Source organism: Nicotiana tabacum, chromosome 18, assembly GCF_000715075.1.
Source record: "Nicotiana tabacum cultivar K326 chromosome 18, ASM71507v2, whole genome shotgun sequence".
NCBI classification, from domain to species: domain Eukaryota; kingdom Viridiplantae; phylum Streptophyta; class Magnoliopsida; order Solanales; family Solanaceae; genus Nicotiana; species Nicotiana tabacum.
The window spans coordinates 125,929,831-125,952,718 of NC_134097.1; the positions used below are offsets into that span (position 1 = coordinate 125,929,831).

A 22,888-nucleotide genomic window follows, 5' to 3' on the forward strand; every position below is an offset into this window, starting at 1 on the left:
TTTCAAACTAGTAGGAAAAGTTTATCTATTCCACTAAGGAGAGGGATAGTCTCAAGTTTTTTGCACCAAGATGGCTCCATATGCCCATATTTGCAGCTCCTGTAAAAACTTAAGATGTCAATCCTTCAATAGATCGCAAACAATGACAAAAATCAAGCAACGGATCTTATTTGCTATATTACTTCATCTATGACCTGGAGAAAATTGCCCCACCTCCAGTTCATTTCCAGGTCCTATTTCGATTTTCAAATGCAAACCAGTTAGGTATATTTTCGGATAATATAGTGGCCGCTTCGCGCTCCTCCGCACACATTTGGCCCTGCTATAAAGTGTGCGCGGGCGTCAGCCCCTTGGGGACCCGAAAGCATTTAGCATTAGATACTAACTACCTAAGTCAGAACACCATATTGACAACTGTAAAATGAAGCATCTAGAGCATACTTCAGCTATCAACCAGGCGAGACAGTGTGTTCCATGACTTATATAAAGCTAGCACGCCAAATAAATTTGCAATTTATCACAACACCGAGTATAACTTTGGAAGAAAAGATTAACGCATAGCTATGGAAAAGTGCAGCACCATGAGGCATGTCTTTTTAGTTTACACAGCCACGGTTTTGATCATACAGAGTCGAACATCGCCTTCGAGAAGATGCAGAGAGTTTGGAAATTTGCAACACAAGATGCCAGTGTATTTCCTTCATCAATCTTAGACAATACAGCAGCCAGTTACTACCATGAACCCTCGGCACCAACAGTTGGATTCTGGAAAGCAGAGAAGTTCCAGAAGGTCTTCAAAGAGTATGGCTGAGAAACTGTTACCCCCTCTTCAGTGATTTTTGCAATCTGCAAGTCCACAAAATGTCAGAATGAAATCGTAAACACTGTGCAGAAAAATCTCACCATCCTATTATTTAATTAGCTTGATAAAATTGTTCAGAGATGATGATTGCAGTATTAGAAAGCAAATTATACATCCAGTCGCTGCATTCAACTACAAATGCAAAGTTTGCGGCAAGTTCTACAAATTTCTCTTTAAGCTTCCCAAGACAGCCACCTTACTTTATTCCCACTTTCGGGTTGAAATATAAACCAGAAACCAACCTTCAGGGAACAATAGCTATCAACATGGAGCAAATCATGTAAGCAAATGGCATGGACTTTGAAGATCAAAGTATGGTTTCTTCTGCAACCACTGGACTAAACTAAACCAATCTTATGGTTCATATGTAGATTCATTTTATTTTTTATCTTTTGCTATATTTTTTACTAGAAAAATAATGATAGATTAGAAAATATAGAATCAAATGATCTAGGTTTAGGTACTTGGGTGATGACAAGTGACATCAAAATTCAGAGCTTTACACCTACAATAAAGCTATTAAGCATCAGCAAACTCAAGCTACAGATTTGAAGAGAGAAACTTTGGGAAACACTTTTTTGCAGTTAGAAAGTCTGATTTTGTTTCTAAAAAGTGGGGCTTTGTACCCAACCGCAGGAGGATTGTACCTGAAGCTTGTTGACCGCAGATCTGTCTCGATACAAAAGTACACGCATACATTTCTCCAACAACTTAACTCCTTCTTCATAACTCAAGTTTTCATGCCATTCGTCACGAAGAATGGGCCTTGCAAGGTGATTTCCAAATCCAGTAGCCACATGATCGTCCTCGTAATGCACACCAATCATACTAACCTAAACAAATTAAATTAAAAAGAAACACGCAAAAGCATCATCACCAAAAATCAATTATGACAAACAGGCAAAGCATCCAAAAGTGTGCAAGAATATATATTTTTTTTACCGTTCCAAGATACTTTTGTCCATTTTTCACTCCACCAAGTACAAGCGAATTCCAAAGTGGGTTGAACTTGTTGCGACGATTATACATCATACGTGTTAAATAGTTATGCACTTCTTTGGGACCCAAGGAGTTCCCATCATCCCACATGTTGTCATACAAGCTGCATTGATGAAGCATTGAATACGAGAAATGACTAAGAATAAATAGGCAAGGCAGACTGTAGCAGTCTAAACTCTTTATAAGCAATGACAAAACACTTAAAATAATACGCAATAATCCCTCAGTAGTACAAACTTACATAAGCTCATCAAGTTTCCGCGATATCTCCTGGAAATCACTAATTTCACCGCTTGCACCAAGAAGGGAATGCTTTCCCACTGATTTCAATCGCTCCACGCTCTTGTAACGTATCGTTGAACCATAGGAACCTGTAAAACGAAGAAAGACCGATGATGTTCACCACAACCAGCACATTACTACATAATCTCCAGCATGTATCAGCTGAACTAAACGAATTGCAACACTACTGGCATTCTCACATTTCGCTATCTATGCCACGACTATCATAAGGACCTGCTAGTAATTTAAATCTCCAACGACTAATTCCTGAAAAACAAGCTAGTAATTCTGAAGAGTCTAGAACTGTGTATATTCAATCATATGAAGCACTCTCCCCACAATTATAGCCTTGAATTTAAGTTCTATGAAAATGCTAATTCTTTCACGAAACTTAAGCAAAACCAGCTCCCAGCAAAGCAGTAAGAGAGGATTTTGGATATGACAGAAGAAAAAATATTTGGCTAAAATATTTGATTAAAACTTTAGGATAAATTATAGCCTTTTTGCCTGTCAGCAGAGCTAAAATAAATTCTTGTCTCTCTACAATCACAAGCTGACTAGGCGAACCTGCATCTTTCTTCCCATACACTCTTTCTTTTTGCTGTTTTCTTTCTGGGTTTATTCTTTTTGGTTGGAACGAGGGAATGAAGAAACAGTTAGTACCCTTTTTTATGGATGAAGTAAGAGTTATTATAAAAAGCATCAATTAAAACTTTAGGATAAATTATAGCCTTTTTGCCTGTCAGCAGAGCTAAAATAAATTCTTGTCTCTCTACAATCACAAGCTGACTAGGCGAACCTGCATCTTTCTTCCCATACACTCTTTCTTTTTGCTGTTTTCTTTCTGGGTTTATTCTTTTTGGTTGGAACGAGGGAATGAAGAAACAGTTAGTACCTTTTTTGTGGATGAAGTAAGAGCTATTATAAAAAGCATCAAGAAGATGCAAAAGATTTCTTAGCTCTAATACAGGTGGTCCTATGCTAGGGTCAGAGAGTTAACAAAATCCAAAAATAACTCAGGGGAGATAATAGGGGAGAGATTACTCCAGCTACATAACAAAACTAGGCAATTAGCCTTCAGAGAGTAGTTTGGAGTTGCTAAACCATCAAAACACCTATTTCTTTCTGTCAAATAGCCAAAAAGATACATCCAGGAAGTATTTTCCAGATCTTGCTGATGGATTTTACCAAATTTCCATGAAGAAACAGTTACTTATACCCTAAGACAATAGAAGATGACAATATAATCGGATCTATAGTTTCCATCTTCAAGTAAAGTTATATGAAGTATGAACATTAAATTAAAAAGGGAATTTAGTCTATGCTTTTCATCATATCTGTGATTTCATGTGTAGCAATGTATCAATATGAAAAGAGTTGCCTTAGTTGTTTTTGCAGATAATGGCCCTTGAGCCTGGAAGATGAAAACTGGGAGAAAGATAGTGTGGATGCTAAATGATCTACAAGGAAGCTGTGTCAACATCTATAGTCCGCCGTAATATCAGCAGCTGGCAGAATATTAAATATTCCCTGCCACTCCCTGCTATGGGATACATTCCCAGATAACCTTTCTTGATCAACAACCATAACAACAAAAAAAGAGACTGGGAAAGGTCCTAGACATGTTAACTTCACTTATTTGGACTAAAAGCCATAACTTGCCAGAGAGGTATTCTATTTCATGCAATATTCTATTTCATGCAATAACCTGATAGGGATTTTTAGAATATAGTCTTTCAAGCTCATTAGACTTTCTAGGCTTGTAATTTTTCAGAGATTGTCACATGGGCTTTGATCAAGTGGTAATAGTGCAATGTGTGACGTGTTAGTTACACATGTCACGAGTTCGAACCTTGCCGCTGATAAAAGCCTGGTACTTAAGTGGAGAGATGTAGAAGGGCTAGCCCATTATCCACCAAGTTTCAAACCATGCAGGCGTGCACCACTAGCATCATCTAGTACAGAACTCACATCATAAACTAGTTAGATTCTCAGTGTATAAGCATCATCTTTCTCTTGCTTGAAATGTAGAAGTATATACGTAAACAAAGGGAAAATATCCTCAAAGCAGGTGCTCATAAAATATTGTGCCTAATATCCTCAAAGCAGCTTGTAAAAAGAGAACTAACTGGAATCAAATATGTGACTTAGAAGCTAACCTCCCATGTCAGCAGCCAAGAGAATACCATCTTTGTATTTGATGCCGACTACGGATGTCCCAGTCACATACGGATACCTATTGCGAACGATATATGTTAAAATTGGAAATTTTAGAAAAAGGTAATCGAAAAGTTAATAAAAGCAACATTACATAAGTACAATCTCAATGCGAGTGAGCATGTGTGTATGTTTGTATATATACTTAGAGGAAAACGAGCATACATTGTAGTAGTCTGCTACTACTATTCATGCAAATATACAAACTATTTTGTTGATATCCCAATGTTTTAAGGGGCTTTCTCCTTAAAAAAATCTCACAGTTACAATTGGAACACAAAGTTTCTTCTTTTTTTTCACAGCCGAGAAATCCCCGAGGGCCGGTGGCGCACGGTTTAAGACTCAGTGGATAATGAGGCCTCTCTCTACTATCCTCCACTTAAACACCGGGCTTTTGGGTGCGGCAGGGTTTGAAACCCGTGATGAGTCGCCTAACGCGCAAAAGTATTTTCTAGGAAAAACATATTTCTACATAAACGTTTTCCTCCATGCAACCTCTCTTCCATCCATCACCTTTATAGATGTTGATACAAGGAGAAAACAAACCAGACTATACTAATATAGGTAATTGGAAAAAAGCCCCACTCAATTCGGATATACCAAAGGTATCCCCCAAAGAAAAATTCAACAAATTCTACCTAATAATCCTTGTTTTTGCCCGAAATTCTTGGAGACAAAAGTTCTTAACACTACATATAAAAAAAGTGCAAAACTAAGCCTGGTTATAGCACTAAGAATAACATAAAAAAAGTAAAAATATAAAACCTACTTCTACTAATTCTTTTTTTATGCCAGTGGTGTCCATGTGCCAGCTTGCACATACCTCGACTATTAAACTGAGTACCGCCTACCTTCCACCAGTGTAGTTACCGGATAAAAAGGCTTAGGCAGACGGAAAAAAATCACCTAATGTTTTTTTGGCTTCCCGCTGGGACTTGAAAATTCAACAGACTCTACCTAAAAATCATTCTTTTTGCCCAAAATTCTCAGAATTAAAAGTTCTCAACAATACCATACGGGATAACTGTGAACTTAATGCTGGTTAATAGCACTAAGAAAAACTCCAAATAAAATAAAAATATAAACCTACTTCTACTAATTCCTAAAAAGTAAAAGTAAAGCAAAAACCCTAATTTGTTAAACAGCAAATACATGACTAATCAGATCTGTAAAATCTGATAAAACACAAAGAGTAGAAGAAAGTGCATACTGTGTTCTCTGAATATCAGCTTCAGGGCTCATTAAGCTACTTTTAGCCGGAGTTGAATCCATCATCTGCAAACATCATTATTTAGACAACTTTTACAATTACTTTTTACAAATTTCTTTGATAGGAAAAACGTGGGAGAAATTTAAAAAAAAAAAAAAAACTTACGTTCATTGTCGGAATAGTTGATCTTCGATCGGAGAAAACCAGCTAAAATTATATGACTCGGAGTTTTGTTCTGTGTGCTTTTCGCCTTTTCCCTTTGCACAAGAAAATAGGTCGTTGGGCTTTGGGCCGAAAGTATAATCTGTTATTCAGTGGACTGTTAGATGGGCCAACATGAAATTGGGCCTCAATTTCGGGACTTTCTCATATGTAATATCTGTGGCCATAATTTATTACTCTATTATTTATTATTGGAAAATTTTTAAAAAGGAAAACAAGAAAAACTCTCTCTCCCCCTGTCTTTCCCCAAGAGGGTAAAAATAGTGTCATCTTAACAAAAAAGGTTAAAAAGAAAAACAAGAAAAACTCCCCCCTCCCCCCCCCTCTTCCATCTAAACAAAATGATGTAGTAAAAAATATTTTTTTATTTTAACAAATGAGTACTTTATTTTCATGTTGTACAAATAGTACTTTCTTTTTCAACCAAAAAAAGAGTGTTTTTTTAAATTATGGACCACAAGTTCAACGTTGTTTTTGCATAAAATAAATTATTTATATATATTAAATAAATTTTATAATACAAATATAAAATTCTAGCCAAAATGATTGAGTTCTGCCAAACTTGGCTTACCATTAACATGTAAAATAAAAAATTATATTATTAATGTATAAAAGTTCAATTTTGCAATGTAAACTATGTAATGGGAGAGGAAGAAAGGAAAATTACAAAGAGGGAAAACAGAAAAGGAATTGGGGGGAATATTTTGGTGAACTGAAAAGGGACTTATTTTCTCTCTCTCAAGTGACAGTATTCAAAAAAAACTCAAACTCTTTTCGGGATGGGGCCATATTTTACATTTTTACACACACATATACTATTGAAAATTTTATTACCCTCCTTATTCAAGTTTCACTTTAATTACTTTTTATATACAAAATTATCAATTATGTACATTTTTAGGATTTAAGGATAATTAATCAATTTCCCCCCCCACACACGTTTCTCTCTCCACATCCCACCCCTCTCCCTACGTATCTTGCACAAGAGAGCAGCAATTACATCATTGACAACCATTAAAAAGTTTTGAAGCTTTGAATTCAAATTTGGGTTTTCAAAAAACAATATTTTTTTGAATTGGGTGTCGTTGCAAGGAATTGGGATTCTCTCTACGTCTCTCTATCTCTCAATCCCTAATTTCAGTAATGTAGAGCAAAGAAAAAGAGAGCATCAATTCCACTATTGACAGCCATTAAAAAGTTTTGAAGCTTTGAATTCGAATTTGTGTTTTTAAAAACCATTATTTGTTTGGATTGGGTGTTGTTGCAAATAATTGGGAATATGGTTTGGAGTTTATATCTCAATTTTGAGGGTGTTTTGGTGAAGATTAGACTTAATTTTGGCTGAATTTCTTGATTTTGGCTGAATTTCAGATTGAAACTCGAAGAAGAAGAAGAAGACATGACATACATTATATTTACGAAATTGTAGTAACATTGTAGAAAAATTATATTTTGTTGTTTATATATATATATATTATTTAACTATTGTATGAAAGTTGAACAATATTGTATAAAAATTATATTTAAGTTGTATGATATTGTAGTTGTATATAACTGAGTAGAAATAATGTATGAAAATTGTAGATAAGTTGTAGATATATTGTATAATATATAATTAGTTGTATGAAATTTATTTTTACTATGTATAAATCAGATACAAAATACACAAGAGACATATTGTATAAGTTTTATATAAAATTTGTGTTTAAGTTGTATGTTATTGTAGTTGTATTTAACTGAGTAGAAATAATGTGTGAAAGTTATAGATAAGTTGTAGATAAATTGTATAATATATAATTAGTTGTATGAAATTTATTTTTACTATGTATAAATCAGATACAAAATACACAAAAGACATATTGTATAAATTTTATATAAAATATGTATTTAAATTGTACATTATAGTTATATTTAACTGGATAGTGTACGAAAAAATTCTCATGAATAGATTGTGTGTATATAAACGAATTCATAATATGTTAAGGCCATTAATAGCTCTCGGGTAATTAATTCTATCTCTAAGGCGGCGAAGAATTTTGGGACCGTGAGTGGTTTTTGGCTCTTTGTTCAGATTTTGGAGATCAATCAAGAGATTAGTAATCTCTTCAATGTCAACTTTCACTGTCTCGATTTCATGGAAGAAGTTGGAAAGTTTGTCTTCATCTGTGCGGCTGAGTTAGCCCATCTCCAAATCCTTCTCTGTTTCAAGATTCAATGGGGCTTGTTTCTTCAATTCCACATAACTTAAGAACGATTTCGTCATGAGATCAGTCCACACGCGATAGAATCAGTCCAAAGATGGACTATCTCCCTTAAAAAGAGAAGGGGGTAACTATGTTAATTAACTGACCAAAGATGGTCAAACTGCAGGATCATAGGGACCAAAATAAACTATGTTAATTAACTGACCAAGTAAGACAAGCTCTTTATCCTAACATCCACTCAACGATGTTCGCTAAATGTAAATGGATCTAGTATAACAACTATCAAGAAATCAAAATCTGACTAAAAAGTTCAACAGAAGCTCTTGTATCATTCATCATTCTGAAACTATAGGTCTGATCGCTTGTTCTTTATCTCTATTGTGAATGATATCAGTATAAATATGCTGTAGAAATTTTATGTTTCGTCCTTCCTAGTCCTAGAGTATGAGAAGTTTCGTCAAAAAGCTCCTTGCTAGAGAATGAACGAAACCAAGAAACTGTAGGAGCTTTCTTTTTTCCCTTCTTTTTTGAGGTTTTCCAACCAATAAAGAAGAAGGAGAAACCTCAGAGGGGAAATTAAAGATTATATCAAGCATCATTGAAGCCTCACGCCACTGAATGGAATGAATTAATCATGTGAGCCTTTTAAGGCACAAATAATACATTTGAGAGCCTTTTAGGGTGGATTGTATATATTTTGTAAACAAAAGTTGGTTATGCCAGGTAATTAACTAAACATGAATATTAAGGGTAATAAAATTTCAAATAGTGTATAGGTATGAAAAAATCCCTATTTTATTTACCTTTCTTTTCTATCTAGTTTTAGAGCTCATTTGGCCAAGCGGCAAAATACTGCTTATTTTGAAAAGTACCTTTTTGCATAAGTGATTTTTCCAAAAGTATTTTTGAAAAAATAATAATATGTGTTTGGCTAATTCATTTAATAAGTACTTTTTGCAATATTTGGTAGACAAATTGTGTTTGGTCAATCTTTCTAACAAGTGCTTTGAGTGTCAATTTACGAAAAGATATAGTACCAAGGTCTTATAATTATTTTAAAGAGAAAAATAAACTTAAATATTTATCGTAAGAGAATTTTATTATTTTATTTATTTAATTAAAATATAAAAATAAAGTAAACATACATATTATATTAAAAATTTAAATCAATATAACATATATAGTGATGTTTTATACTTCAATACCACACAAGAGGGAGGTGATTTGTGTGGTACCCAATTTTTACTTAACTGAACTATAGAAGGACCTGGTTCCTCTATGTGTTCCAACTACTACTGTTTGTGGAATAATAAGTAAAGAAAATAAAGAACAAAGAGATTTTTACGTGAAAAATACCTGGCTCAAAAGGTGAAAAAACCACGACCTACAATTCAGTAGGATTTTCCCAAACTTCCACTAAAATCACTGATCCAAAACTGTATTTACAAAAACTCTTTGTAAACCTAGGATTAACTCTAATCCCGTTGTAGCATACAACCTCAACTGTTGCGATAACTTCAAGTTAACTCTAACTTGAACACTCTAGGTACCTAATACAATTGCTTCTATAAAAGCTGAAAGGTATAATGTAAAATCACCTACTACAATTGAACGAGAATAAAAGATAGATACTTGGAACTGGTTCTTCTAGCTGGTTCAAGTAGTTTCAGGTTTGCACACTCGAATCACACATAAATTGCTTGCAAAATCGCCTTGCTCTTTTACTCTCAATTTAAGTTTAACTTCTGCTTATGTGCATTACCTGTAAAAGAGAACAACACTGATATTTAATGGGTTAGTAATTAGAGATTGACTGGGATCCAGATACTACTCTTCTATCGTAGAAGAGTTCTAGTTGATCTCATACTCTAACACTATCTTCTTTCTAAACTGTGTTCTCTTCATGTAAGGAGTCTTTCTCTCCTTATCCAATATGCAACCTTTTTGATTAGATCAGGAGATATTACTTCTGATAAGTTAGATTTATCTCATTCACGTGCATCTCACATGTTTGGGTTGATCATGATTGTGTTTCACAAGATGGACCTGGTCCATGTCTGAGTTCTTTTGTCAGTCTTCAAAACTTCACCTGTTCTTGGGCCAACAAATTCCCTCTTTTTAATGATGACAAACTTTGTGCTTTTTACTTACTTGGATCCTTTAAGAACTCAGCTTAACCATCAATATAAAGTTATGAAAATTCACTTATCATCAAGGACCAGGTTAATTAGATTATAAATATCACTTATTCAGAATATGTAAAGCACAATATCTCTTCCCCCTTTTGGCATCATCGAAAAATTGCATACAAAGTGTGAGTCCTAGATTTTAATAAGTACTCATGGCTACTAGGGTAACTACAAGTGTAATCATGGATTAATCATCAGTAATCAAGCAAACGTATTTAAACTATCAAGGAAAGATTAACATTGAACAAGAGCAAAAACAATAGATATCATTGATAACAGATATGTTGCTACCACAATCCACAACCAAAAAGCAAAAACATTCAAAACATGAGCAAAAAGAAAGAAAAATCCATAATCCGGGTCACTGAAGGTACTAGACAGGTTCAGGAGATAGAGGCTAGAATTCCTAAGGCTTGGGAGAGATAGAGGGTTAGTTTTGGGCTTGAAGAAAGGTCAGCATATTCTGAAGAACCCCGTCATTCTTCTCATTTTCCTTAGTGAGCTCAGTTCTGAGAGCATCCCTCTCAGATTCAACCTCAGCTAAGCGACCCCTCAGCCTAGCTATCTTTGCATCTTTTGCTCCACTCTCCTGCACCAGGGCTCTGACTTTGCTATTTATAGGTGTCTTCTTGGATGAACCAGGTTCATTGGGAATGGCAGTGAACTCATAATCACAAGCAATCAAAGTGTTGATTCCAAAGTGATCTTTGGTTGAGGCCATTTCCCACTTCTTCAGTGGCATCTTGCAGCGATTAAGAACAGTAGTCAAAATGAACCTATAAAGAGTGGCATGGGCCTTAGAGCCATTGATAACCCTGTCTAGTAGCTTGATAATGAATGCATGTTAGTTGATCTGCCTTGTTCTTTCAAAATACTCCATCAGCACCAAGTCCATGTTGTTAGCAATGTGCCTCCTTTCCTGTCGAGGCATCAAACACTTGTTGACAAATTCAAACAAGACTTTGTGTTGTGGCCTCATTTCACTCTTCTGAATAGCCCTAGCCTCATTCACATCTACAGCATCACAAAACCTCCTAGTAATTTCAAGGGCAGTAGGAAGGGAGTCCAGACATGGCCACATTTGCCTTGTATAGTCATCAAACCCTTCAGAGGGTATATCAAGGATCTCACCTAGCTTCTTTGCATCAAAGGTCACGTAAACTCCTTTTACCAGGCTGCTAACTCTGCCATCCTTAACCTCTACATTTGCCATGAACTCAATGATCCCATTCCTGGCTAGCCTTCCATCCATCTGAAGGACCATGTCCTTCCAGCCCTGAGCAGCTAAGGCATCTACCAGTCTCATCATTCCTGGTTCCACCAGGTCTTTCACCAATCTACCCTTCAAAAATTTTCTCTTGCCAAACTTGGCCAGCTTGTCTTGTTCACCATCAGACTCATTTTTTCCTTCACCACTCCATTCCTCATCTTCAAAAACTCTAACTTGTTTATTTTTCACTGCTGACCTTGTCCTCTTGGCCAATGAGGGTTCAGCAGCCTCAGACACAGAGGAAGACTTCTTGGAAGAAGTTTTGGGCTTTTTGGGCTTGGGGGTCTGAACCTCCACTATTGTAACTTCCTCCTGATGGACCTGTTCTATATCCTCAATATCGACAACTTCTAAGGACTCTGCAACCTTACCCTTTCCTTTAGCAATCCTTTTCTTCTTACTTTCAGCCAAAGCCTTTTGTAGATCACCCTCACTCTGTTTCACCCTGCTTCTTGTGGCTCTTCCCTTTGGCAAGGAAGTTTCAGTAGTTGTTGGATATGAAGCCTTTCTCTTTCTTGGAGGGTTTAGGAGCACTGGGGGCTTTTGGTGTGGGAGTTCTCCTTTTCTTTGGATCGTAACTTGCCCCTACCCTTTTCAACAGGTCTGCTAGGGTCTCTTCAGTTGATGAACTAGGTTCATTTCCCTGTGCACTTAGATTAACTAACCCTTCAGCAGCTTCACCAGAACCACTTCCCCCTAACTTCTTGCCACTCTCTTCAACATTTTCATGTTCAACCCCACAAATAGCAGGTACAGACAAATCAGCAGTGGGTGAATGATCAACCACTCTTTTCCCTTTTCCCCTCTCGTCACCACATTCACCATCTCTTTCTTTTTCTTTTTCAGATTTTTTTTACCTCCACTCCGTCTTAACTCAGGTAATTCCACATCCCTAATAGGCCCAACCAAAACAAACCTATTTTCTAAATTCTTAGTCAAAGAAGAACTTACCTTAGAAGGGGATTCTTGAACCTTCTCAAAATCAGAAGACCCAGGTCCTTCCCCCTCATTAGCATATTTATACGACTCAAAATCAGAGTTAGAATCAAAGACTTGAGTCTGACTTGCCTTTAATTGCTCATTCAATTTCCTTGAGAGAGCCCCAGAAGCTACTATTTTTTGAGCAAGCATTTTTACCCTTCTCAGCCTTGGTTTGGGAGTCATGCTAGGTGGAAGAGAGGTAGATGAATCAGAGAGAGTAGGATGTGGAGGAGTTTCAGGGTTGTCTTGTGGGTTTGTCATTATCGTTAATTTCTTGAGATAATTGGTGAGTTAGAACTTTGGAGAAGAAAGCAATTAAAAGTGAAGAAGGGTTTTTGATGATTTAGAATTACGAAGATGGCATGAGGTAATGACATGTATTTAAAGAGAGATACACATTTCATGTATAACAACAGCTTTAGTAGTGGTCAATTAGAGGTCCAATCAACCTGAAATTTCAAGTTTGAATGAACGGTTAAGCTTCCCTAGATTTTAGGCAAATTTTGTGGTTTAGAGTTCTAAAGCTTACGGAACTGGTTAAAAAACAAACGGATAGAATTTTCTAAGGAGTTGAACAATTGTAGGACTTCTACCCATGATTTAAATATTTATATTTCTAATTGTGCAGAGCATAGAAAACATACCTTAGCATTTAGATGAACCAATACTGATGAATCAGGTTCTTCATTTAGAATCCTCTTGACCAAGCCTCAATTAACCATAATAGAAAATTTTTTGTAAGAGATCAGTGAGTCATATTAACACATGTCACATGAGTATACTAATTACAATATGAAGCTGAGTAATAGTTAATCTAGATATTTACACAAGTTCAGATTTCCTAGCCAATTTTTTTTTTTCCAATTTTTTTCATTGTGCATTCTGAGCTGGTCCCATTAGGTGATCTTAATCATCCCTATTTCCTACCTGTTCCTTTCAAAGTTTTCTTTACTCAGTGTTCTAGTAAAGATGTTAGCAATTTGTTTATCAATAGCACAGAATTCCATGGTGATCAATCCTTTCTCATAGCTATCTATTAAGAAGTGGTGTCTAACATCTATGTGCTTAGTACTCTTATGATGAACAGGGTTCTTTGTCATACTTATAGCACTAGTGTTATCACAAAAGAGAGGAATGCAACCAATTTCAATGCCAAAATCTATCAGTTGTGTTTGATCCACAGCAATTGAGCACAACAAGAGGCAACAATAACATATTCAGCCTCAGCAGTAGACAAGGCCACTGAATTCTACTTTTTAGTGACCCATGATACAAGACTTGAATGAAGAAAATGAGTCATACCTAAGGTACTTTTCCTATCCACAAGGAAACATGTATAGTCAGCATCAACATACCCTACTAGATTGAAATTACTACCTTTAGGGTACCAAAGACACAGATAATTAGTGCCTTTCAAATATCTTAGTATCCTCTTGACAGTAGATTCCTTTGGATTAGCCTGAAAACGAGCACAAAGCCCTACACTGAAAACTATGTCAAGTTTGCTGGCAGTAAGATACAAAAGTGAACCAATCATATCCCTATACAACTTCTGATCAACAGATGAACCAGGTTCATCTATGTCCAATTTAGTAGTTGTTGCAATGTGAGTGTCTATTTTTTTGATTCATCCATTTTAAACTTTTTGATCAACTCTTTTGCATATTTCTACTGATGGATCATGGTTCCATTTGGGTTTTGTTTGATTTGTAAGCCTAAGAAAAAGTTAAGCTCACCCATCATACTCATTTCAAACTCGCTCCCCATTAATTTGGCAAAATCCTTACTTAGTTTGTTAGTGGTTGTCCCAAAAATTATGTCATCAACATATATTTGTACCACAAAAAGATCCTTACCTTTTTCCCTCAGGAATAAAGTACTATCAATTTTACCTCCTTTGTAGCTATGTTCAAGCATAAATTTGGACAAGAGTTCATACCATGCTCTAGGAGCCTGCTTGAGTCCATAGAGAGACTCGTCTAATTTGTACACATATTCCGGACATTCCTTGCTCTCAAACCCTGGAGGTTATTTAACAAACACTTTTTCTTTTAGGTAGCCATTCAGGAAGGCACTTTGACATCCATTTGATGAAGAGTGAATTCCATGTGTGCTGCAAAAGCTATGAGGAGTCTTATTGCCTCCAGTCTTGCAACTAGAGCAAATGTCTCATTATACTCTATACCCTCCTCTTGGCTATAACCTTGGACCACCAGTCTTGCCTTATTTTTTGTAACTGTTCCATCTTTATCAAGCTTATTTTTGAAGACCCATTTAGTGCCAATTACTGATCTGTTCTTGGGTATTGGAACTAGATGTCAAACTTGACTTCTCTCAGACTGATTGAGTTCATCTTGCATTGCGTTTACTCAGTCTGCATCCTGCAAAGCCTCAACAATATTTTTAGGTTCAATAAGAGATAGTAAAGCATCAAAAGCACGCAGATTCTTTAATTGTGATCTAGTTTTAACCCCAGAGATTGGATCAGTGATTATGTTCTCAATGGGATGAGAACTTTGATACTTGTGAGGTTTCACAACCAACTGATTTCTGCTTGATGTTTCTCCCATGTTGTATTGTTGAGGAACAGGGTCATGAACAGGTTTCTTTAGGGGATTGATTTCAGTTCCTCTTTGTTCAGTTCCCCCTGTCAGGTTGCCCTGGATGGAAAAAACTATTCCATCACTTGTTCCTGCTTTTGGTGAAACTTTAGCTTGAGCTGAAACTTCACTCAAATCTTTTACCAGCCCAATAACTTCATCTTCATGTTCTTGTCTCTCAGAAAGAATGTTAGTTTCATCAAAAACTACATGTACGCTTTCTTCTACACATAAAGTTCTTTTATTGAACACTTTATAAGCTTTACGATGCGAAGAATATCCCAAGAATACTTCCTCATCACTTTTGGGATCAAACTTACCTAGGAGTCAATTCCATTATTGTGCACAAAACACTTGCATCCAAATGCCCTAAGATGGGATATATTTGGTTTTCTCCCTTTAAGTAACTCATAGGGAGTCTTCTTTACAAGAAGCCTAGCCATGCATCTATTAATGATATAACATGTAGTATTTACAGCCTCTGCCCAGAAGCTATGAGGCAGTTTACTAGAAAGAAGCATAGTCCTAGCCATATCTTGAAGAGTCCTATTCTTTCTTTCAACTACTCCATTTTGTTGAGGAGTCATAGGGGCAGAAAAATTATGATCTATACCATGTTCATCACAAAATTCATCAAACTTAGCATTTTTAAATTCAGTTCCATGATCAGACCTGATTGATGCAAGTTGATTACCTAGTTATTTCTGAATTTTTCTAACAAAGGCAGTAAACATGTCAAATGCTTCATCCTTAGATGTTAGAAACAGTACCCAGGTAAACCTAGAATAATCATCAACAAGTACCATCACATATTTCTTACCACCTCTGCTCAATGTTCTCATTGGACCACAGAGATCCATATGAACCAGTTCCATCATCCTGGTTGTGCTTACCATTTTCTTGCTTTTAAAGGATGATCTTACGTGATTTCCCCTTGCACATGCCTCACAATCTTTGTCTTCCTTGAACTTGATGTTAGGTAACCTTATCACCAGGTCATTGGAGACTAATTTGTTGAGTTGATTCAGACTTTCATGACCAAGTCTTTTGTACCACATGAGGGGATCATTGTCCAACACACTCAAGCAAGTGAGTTCATTTTCTGAAAGAGTGAACAATCTCCAATATAATTATTGTTAACTCTTTTTCCCTACAAAACAATCTTGTCAGTGGTAAGATTAATCACAAAGCATTTGGTAGAGGTAAATGCTACAAGGTTACCTCTGTCACACAGTTGTGATACACTAATTAGGCTATATTTCAAGTCATCTATCAAGTAAACATTCTCAATGGAATGTGAGTCTGTCTTACCTACCTTTCCAACCCCAATAATCTCACCTTTCTTCCCATTTCAAGTTTTGTTCTTTTGACTAGCCTTTTCTTTTGCATTACATTCATTTTTGTAATGACCAGTATGTCTTGCCACAGTGTGTGCAAAATTTGTTTTCAAGAAGAGTGATGTACTTGCTTTTAGGGTCCCATTTAGGTACTTGGGTCTCATAATCAAGTCCTCTCTTGTTGCTACTGTGATGTTCCTATAGCCAGGATAGTGCATCAGAAGCCTTATTCCATTTGCAAGTTCTGTTTAGTTCATGCTTTACCTTCCCTAGGTCTTCTTTTAAGACTCTTATCTGCTCATCTTTCTTGTACAACTCATCCTTCATTTTTCCTAGGTTTTTTTCTAAGGTGAGATGTGTGTGATTAGCTTTCTTCTTACCTGTTCCTAATTTCAGTTTTAAATTTCCAGACCTAAGTTCTAGGACACTGGTGTCTAGTTCAAGAACCTGGTTCTTCAACTCAGCATTTTTACTGTCACTCTCATTAGCCCTAGATTCTAGATTTTTGCATTTGGCTTTTAAGATCACACACTCCCTAGATAGTTGTTCCTTCTCATTGTTAATTGTCTCAGACTCATTGATGAAGTCTAGCAATAATTCAGATAACCTTTCTTTAGACAAAAATTTAATCTTGTCTTTGAGATGAACCACACTTACCTCTTGTTCATCATCTGATTCTCCGATGGCCATAAGTGTTTGTTCATCTCCAACTTCATCTTCTAAATCCTCATCTAGGGGTGTCAATGGTTCGGTTCGGCCGGTTATTTTATAAATTTTGTACCATACCAATTTTTCGGTTCTTTTATTATGTATAACCAAAATTAGACTTATCGAAACCGTCCCAATCATGTTGGTTTCTCTTCGGTATCGGTACAGTTCGGTAAATTTTTGGTATTTTTTTTAAACATCATGTATAAGTCACTAGTAGAAATAGATTGCAATAACATACGTAATTTATATGATTTAGCAAAACACTCTAGATATTTTTACAGTTTAAAAGGTAATGAATTAAGAAAATATGAAACATAGCTAGAGTATAGATTCATCAAATATTCTACAACAGCGTAAATGAAACTAAGCAAATACAAAAAAATATAAATCACACGAGTGGAAAGATATTAACCAAGTTGAGATTCAAGAATAAAGTCTATAGAAGATTAAACATTTCAAAAAGATAAATCTTGTTCATACGAAAGGAAATGTATTCAAATTGTAGGTTGCTACTCCTAATCGCTACAATACCTTGTGTCTTGCTAGTGAATATGGTGAAAATAATTTAGTTTCAATAGAAGTAGCATAATAGGTTTGGAAATTAGGATTTTGAGTTTAATTATTTGTTGGCTTGTAACTATTTCATAATTCCAAGACCCAAGAAAAAATTTAATGCTTTATTATTTTTAAACTTAACATATAAATATATTTTTCACATTATAAATTTATTCGGTATGGTTCGGTATTTATTCGGTTTCTTTTCATAAAATAAAAACCCTATCCTAATTATCGGTAAGGTTATAGATTTATATAAAAACTTACGGTTTTACTAAAAGAAACCTAAATATTGGTTCGGTCCGGTACAGTTCGGTCGGTTTAGTCGGTTTTTAAATATCCATTGACACCCCTATCCTCATCTGATGTTTCTCCCCAAGCAGCAATCATAGCCTTTGTTGATCCTTTGTTCCTTTTGGGTTGAACATATTCCTTATTCCTGTTCCTTCGTTCAGCCTTTTCCTTCTTCCATTCAATTTCCCACCGAGGACAGTTCTTGATCATGTGATCAGTCTTGCACATTTGTAGCAACCCTCGTTGGTTTGTTTCTCAGGAACCATTGGTTTGTTGAAGGTTGTACCTCTTGAAGAACCATTTCCTATCATTAGGTACTTTTTGAAATCCCTTGTGATCATGGCCATTTCATCATCCTCCAGATCTGCACCTTCAGCTATTTTGAGAGCCAGACTCTTTTCCTTCTTGGGTGCATCCATTTTCATGGTTTGTCTTCTCAGTTCATAGGCAATGAGATTTCCAATCAGTTCATCCAACTTGAGAGTAGCAATGTTCTTTGATTCTTGAATAATAGTAATTTTACTTTCCCAAGTCACTGGTAAGACCATTGTCAAGATTTTCTCAACCTTATCTTCTTCAAGGATAATTCTCCCAAGAGATTTAAGTTCATTTGTTAGTGTTGTGAACCTTGTGTACATATCCTGGATAGTTTCTCCTTCCTTCATAGTGAAATTCTCATATTGAGAATATAGCAGTGTTCCTCTTGATCTTTTTACTTGAGGAGTTCCTTCATGAGCCACTTGTAAAGTGTCTCATATCTCCTTAGGAGTGATACAACTTTGAATCCTGCTGTACTCGTCTTGACCCAGTCTAAACACAAGCCATTTCTTGGCTTTGACATTCTTTTCCCATTTCTTCAAGTCTTCAACAGTGTAGCCAGCTCTTGTCTTTGGCACGTCCACTCCTTCAGCATTCTTCTTTGTAGTAGCTAGGGGACCATTAGTAACTATGTCCCAAAGTTCATAGTCTTCTCCTATGATGTGATCTCTCATCCTGTTCTTCCACCAAGAATAGTACTGACCACTAAAGAGTGGAGGCCTCGCAGTGGATTACCCTTCCCAGTTTTCAGGTGGTGCACTCATATTGATATTTTCATAAAGTGTTAACCTCTTCAAGGATAACCCGCTCTGATACCAATTGGTGTTTTATACTTCAATACCACACAAGAAGGGGGAGGGGTGATTAGTGTGGTACCCAATTTTTGCTTAACTGAACTATAGAAGGACCTGGTTCTTCTATGTGTTCCAACTACTACTGTTTGCAGAATAAAAAGTAAAGAAAATAAAGAACACGAAGATTTTTACGTGGAAAACACCTGGCTCAAAAGGTGAAAAAACCACGACCTACTACTCAGTAGGATTTTTTCAAACTTCCACTAAAATCACTGAACCAAAAATTGCATTTACAAAAACTCTTTGTAAACCTAGGATTAACTCTAATCTCGTTGTAGCACACTGCCTCAACTATTGCGACAACTTCAAGTTAACTCTAACTTGAACACTCTAGGTACCAATACAATTGCTTCTATAAAATCTGAAAGGTACAATGTGTAGATATGTAATTTTTGACCCTCCCTGAAATTTTACTCATTTTAGTATTTAGATATTTATTTTAAGTCTAGTATCGCTATTTTGATTATTTTTGACTTTTTGCTTTAGTTTATCTTTACAATGAAAATTACAAAAAATATTTTCCTTTATGTTAGCAAATTGTTATTTTGACTAGTAACTTTTAGTTTTTGTTACTTTTCATAAAATTGAAAAAAATAATGCAAAAATAGTGCTGACATTTTATATTCCCAAAAGATAAGAAGGAAATTTTCAAAAATATATATACTTAGTTTAGTTTTAAAGTTGTAGGCTTTAGTATATATTGAGTAGTATTTAAATTTCTTTAATATGACGATCTTGTTTTCCTTTTAAATTATTCTCTATTATTTCTGATAAAACTAGTATTTTGAATTATATTTAGAATAAAAGAAAAAATAAACAAAACAACAACAAAAAAATAAGAAAAATTATAAGAATGAAACCAAAGAATTGGAAAAGCAAAGGTAAAATCAAGAAAAGAAAGAACGGAAGTGGTCTCGTTTTCATTTTTTATATTTCTTTCTTTATTTTTATTTTTTATATTTCATTTTTTTCTCAACTTGTATTCACCTTTTCCCATGTTACCCTTCTAGATAATTCCTCCAACAAACTTATCACAGACACTACAACTCTATTTATGGACACGGTACTATTTTGATTGTACAGTGGGAACCACATGGTTTTAACATTTTGCTTCCTCCCCAAGCATAATTTCTGGGGGACACATAAAAACTCATGGGCTCTATTCATAAAAGGGGACCTGAAGCAGAAGTTCGAAGGATTTTCTTTATCTTTTCAATTTCTTTTTAGTTCGATGGAAGAAGATGTTCCAAAAAAGATTTTGCTATTTATTTTCATCTTAGTTCTACTTTCTAGGGACCCGATAAAAAATATTTTCACTGTTAGTTTCATCTTTAGCTATCTAGATCTGAAAAATCACATACAGTATATTAGCTTCTTTTTATCTTAAGTTGGATTTCAAGAAAAAGCGAGCGAAACAAAATGGGTTTCGCATGAGATTTGGTTCCTGTTTGAGGAGTCGAGGTTTACAGTCCCGTATTCGAGCTTTGATCCATGGATTCCTGCTGATTATTCTGGTTGATGTTCTAGTTTCGGCGTTGGATTTTCCTGTAATTGCTGCTTCCGAACAGAAAAATATATTTGAAGAAAGCTACTTAAAAGTCCTTCTCTTCACTGTTCTTACTTATGTGCTTGCTTATATGTTGAATGATCTAGGAGCAAGATGAATGCCCGTATGTGATTAGTTGTCAAATTAAGGTAGTCTTGAAAGATCTTAAAGCAACATGTATTAGAATTTCTATATATATATTATAGTTCTTCTGCTACTTTGTAGTAGTATATTTTGAAAATTTAATTTATTTTGTTGGCATTCTTCCCTTTTAGTAGTATATCAATAGGTTGTTTTCAAGCATGGTTTGAGGTTTTCTTCGGTCGTCACTTTTTGGAAAGAGGATTTAATTTTGTAAATGTATTTTTGGTTGATATTGGCAGTAGTATTTCCTTTAGATTTTTGGATTTTTAGTTAGTTATTGAGATGATTTGAAAAACTCCTTTAGTCTTTAAATTCTTACTATTTTTTTTTCATTTTTTTATTTATTATTTTTTGTTCTTTCTTTATCTTTTTCTTAATTTTGGCGTATTTAAAAGTCAATGTTCTTCTTTAGATGTTACGTTTTCGATCATCACTGTATTCAATTAGTTTTCTGTATAGTAAGTTAATTTAAGTATTAGAGTAATACAATTAATAGTGACATATGGGCTTTCTTGCTTTAGTCATTTTTGTTGCTACTTGTTAGTTAGTTCACTTATATGAGGGAATGAGTCTGTGCTTGACGGTTTTTGAGAAATTGCAAACAGGAGAAAGTTATGAACAAAGAGTGAAAATTGCTTGAATTGGTCGTGGGGTGATGTTAAATATGAAAAATCAGACAGTGAATGTTTAATTGTTTTGCTTTCATTAGTTTTCATAAACGTTAGGAGGATGTTTTAGGCCGACCACACTTGGGTAGGCAATATTAGGATGTTTTATTAGTTTTTGAGGCGAGATGTCGTTCCCTTAGTTAAATTTGTCCGGGGAATGCCCCGAAAGATTTTTATATATTTTATTCCAGGGTATGCCTCGAAGTATTTGTACTTGGAGATCAATAGTAGAACTTGTAGTATTTTTTTATTCATCTTTTATTAGGTGGGGATGACCACGAGCCTCATGTGTGTTTATTTTGCTTTTTCGTGATTTTATCTCAACTTGAATATTTTAAAAGCAGATTAGATCAAGTATGCAACCGTACTAGTTACGGGACTTGGGGAGTGCCTAACACCTTCTCCCCGAGTCAAATGAACTCCCTTACCCGAATTTCTGATGCGGACTTCGTTTTAGAGTCTAAAATGTTTTAAAAGGAAAAACATTTTAAGAAAAACGGTGACTTGACACACCGAAATCAAAGCCAAGTGGCGACTCTGAGTTATTTTCCTTTTGAATACAATTTTTGTCACGTTCTAATTGGAAAACCATTTTTAATCTTTACTAAATCTTTTATTATTTTAAGGGGGTTTAGTGGAGTTGTAAAAAAAAGGGGTGTGACATCTTTGGCGACTTCGCTGGGGAGTTGTAGGTTCGAGCTAGTACTTGATCTTGTTGGTTTTTAGGATATTCAGTTGAGGTTTTTATGTGTTTTGTTTGCTTTTTATTTTGTTTATGTCGTTTTATTATTTGCTAGTTGCTTATTTGTTTACAGTTGTTCCTTTATGTGTTACTACTTTATAAATTGTCACCATTTGCATAACCATGGGTTTTGTTTCTGCAACAAGTCTTCCGGAGTATGTTTAAGCGTACACGGTCTTTTCGTGACTCACCCGTGTCTTTGGGAGGGTGGCGTGAGAGCGTGGAGTGGGCGGACAGCTAGAGCAGCCACCATCGACCACGTGCCGCCTTGATTGCCTTGTCTAGTGAACCCCAAATTTAGGTCATCCTGTAGGTCATTCTTATTTGCATCATGTCATTTGGACCTAGTAGGGCTCGGTCCCAAGCACCGTGTCCCTTTGTAGGAAGTCTATCCAAATTTTGTCAAAAATGGGCTCGTGGCCCAAAAAGACATTCAATCATCCCTATGTGATATATGTTGCATCTTTGAGGGTAAAAAGATCATTTGGCGGACCGATATTTGGGAAAGAAGGGAGAAAAATGAAGCAAGTAGGGCCTAGTTATATTTTTCTTTCACAACTTTTTCAAAAAAAATGATGAAAATGAAAAAAATCCAAAAAAAAAAAGATTTAACAATTTCCCATTATTTTCCAAAAAGAGAAAAAGAAAATCCAAAAAGATTTTACATTTTCCATCATTTTTCA

General features: G+C 35.3%; 1 protein-coding gene across 1 annotated transcript; it reads right to left on the bottom strand.

The window, feature by feature from the left end:
• Positions 1-407: 407 nt before the first annotated feature.
• On the bottom strand, positions 408-5,843 carry LOC107785082 (proteasome subunit beta type-4). The gene is made up of 7 exons (XM_016606311.2): positions 5,736-5,843; positions 5,571-5,635; positions 4,303-4,379; positions 2,103-2,232; positions 1,805-1,964; positions 1,510-1,695; positions 408-846 (listed from the first exon to the last, which is right to left on the bottom strand). The coding sequence occupies exons 1-7, from the start codon at positions 5,739-5,741 to the stop codon at positions 733-735; spliced, it is 738 nt and encodes a 245-aa protein (XP_016461797.1). The 5' UTR covers positions 5,742-5,843; the 3' UTR covers positions 408-732.
• Between the last annotated feature and the right edge of the window lie 17,045 nt (positions 5,844-22,888).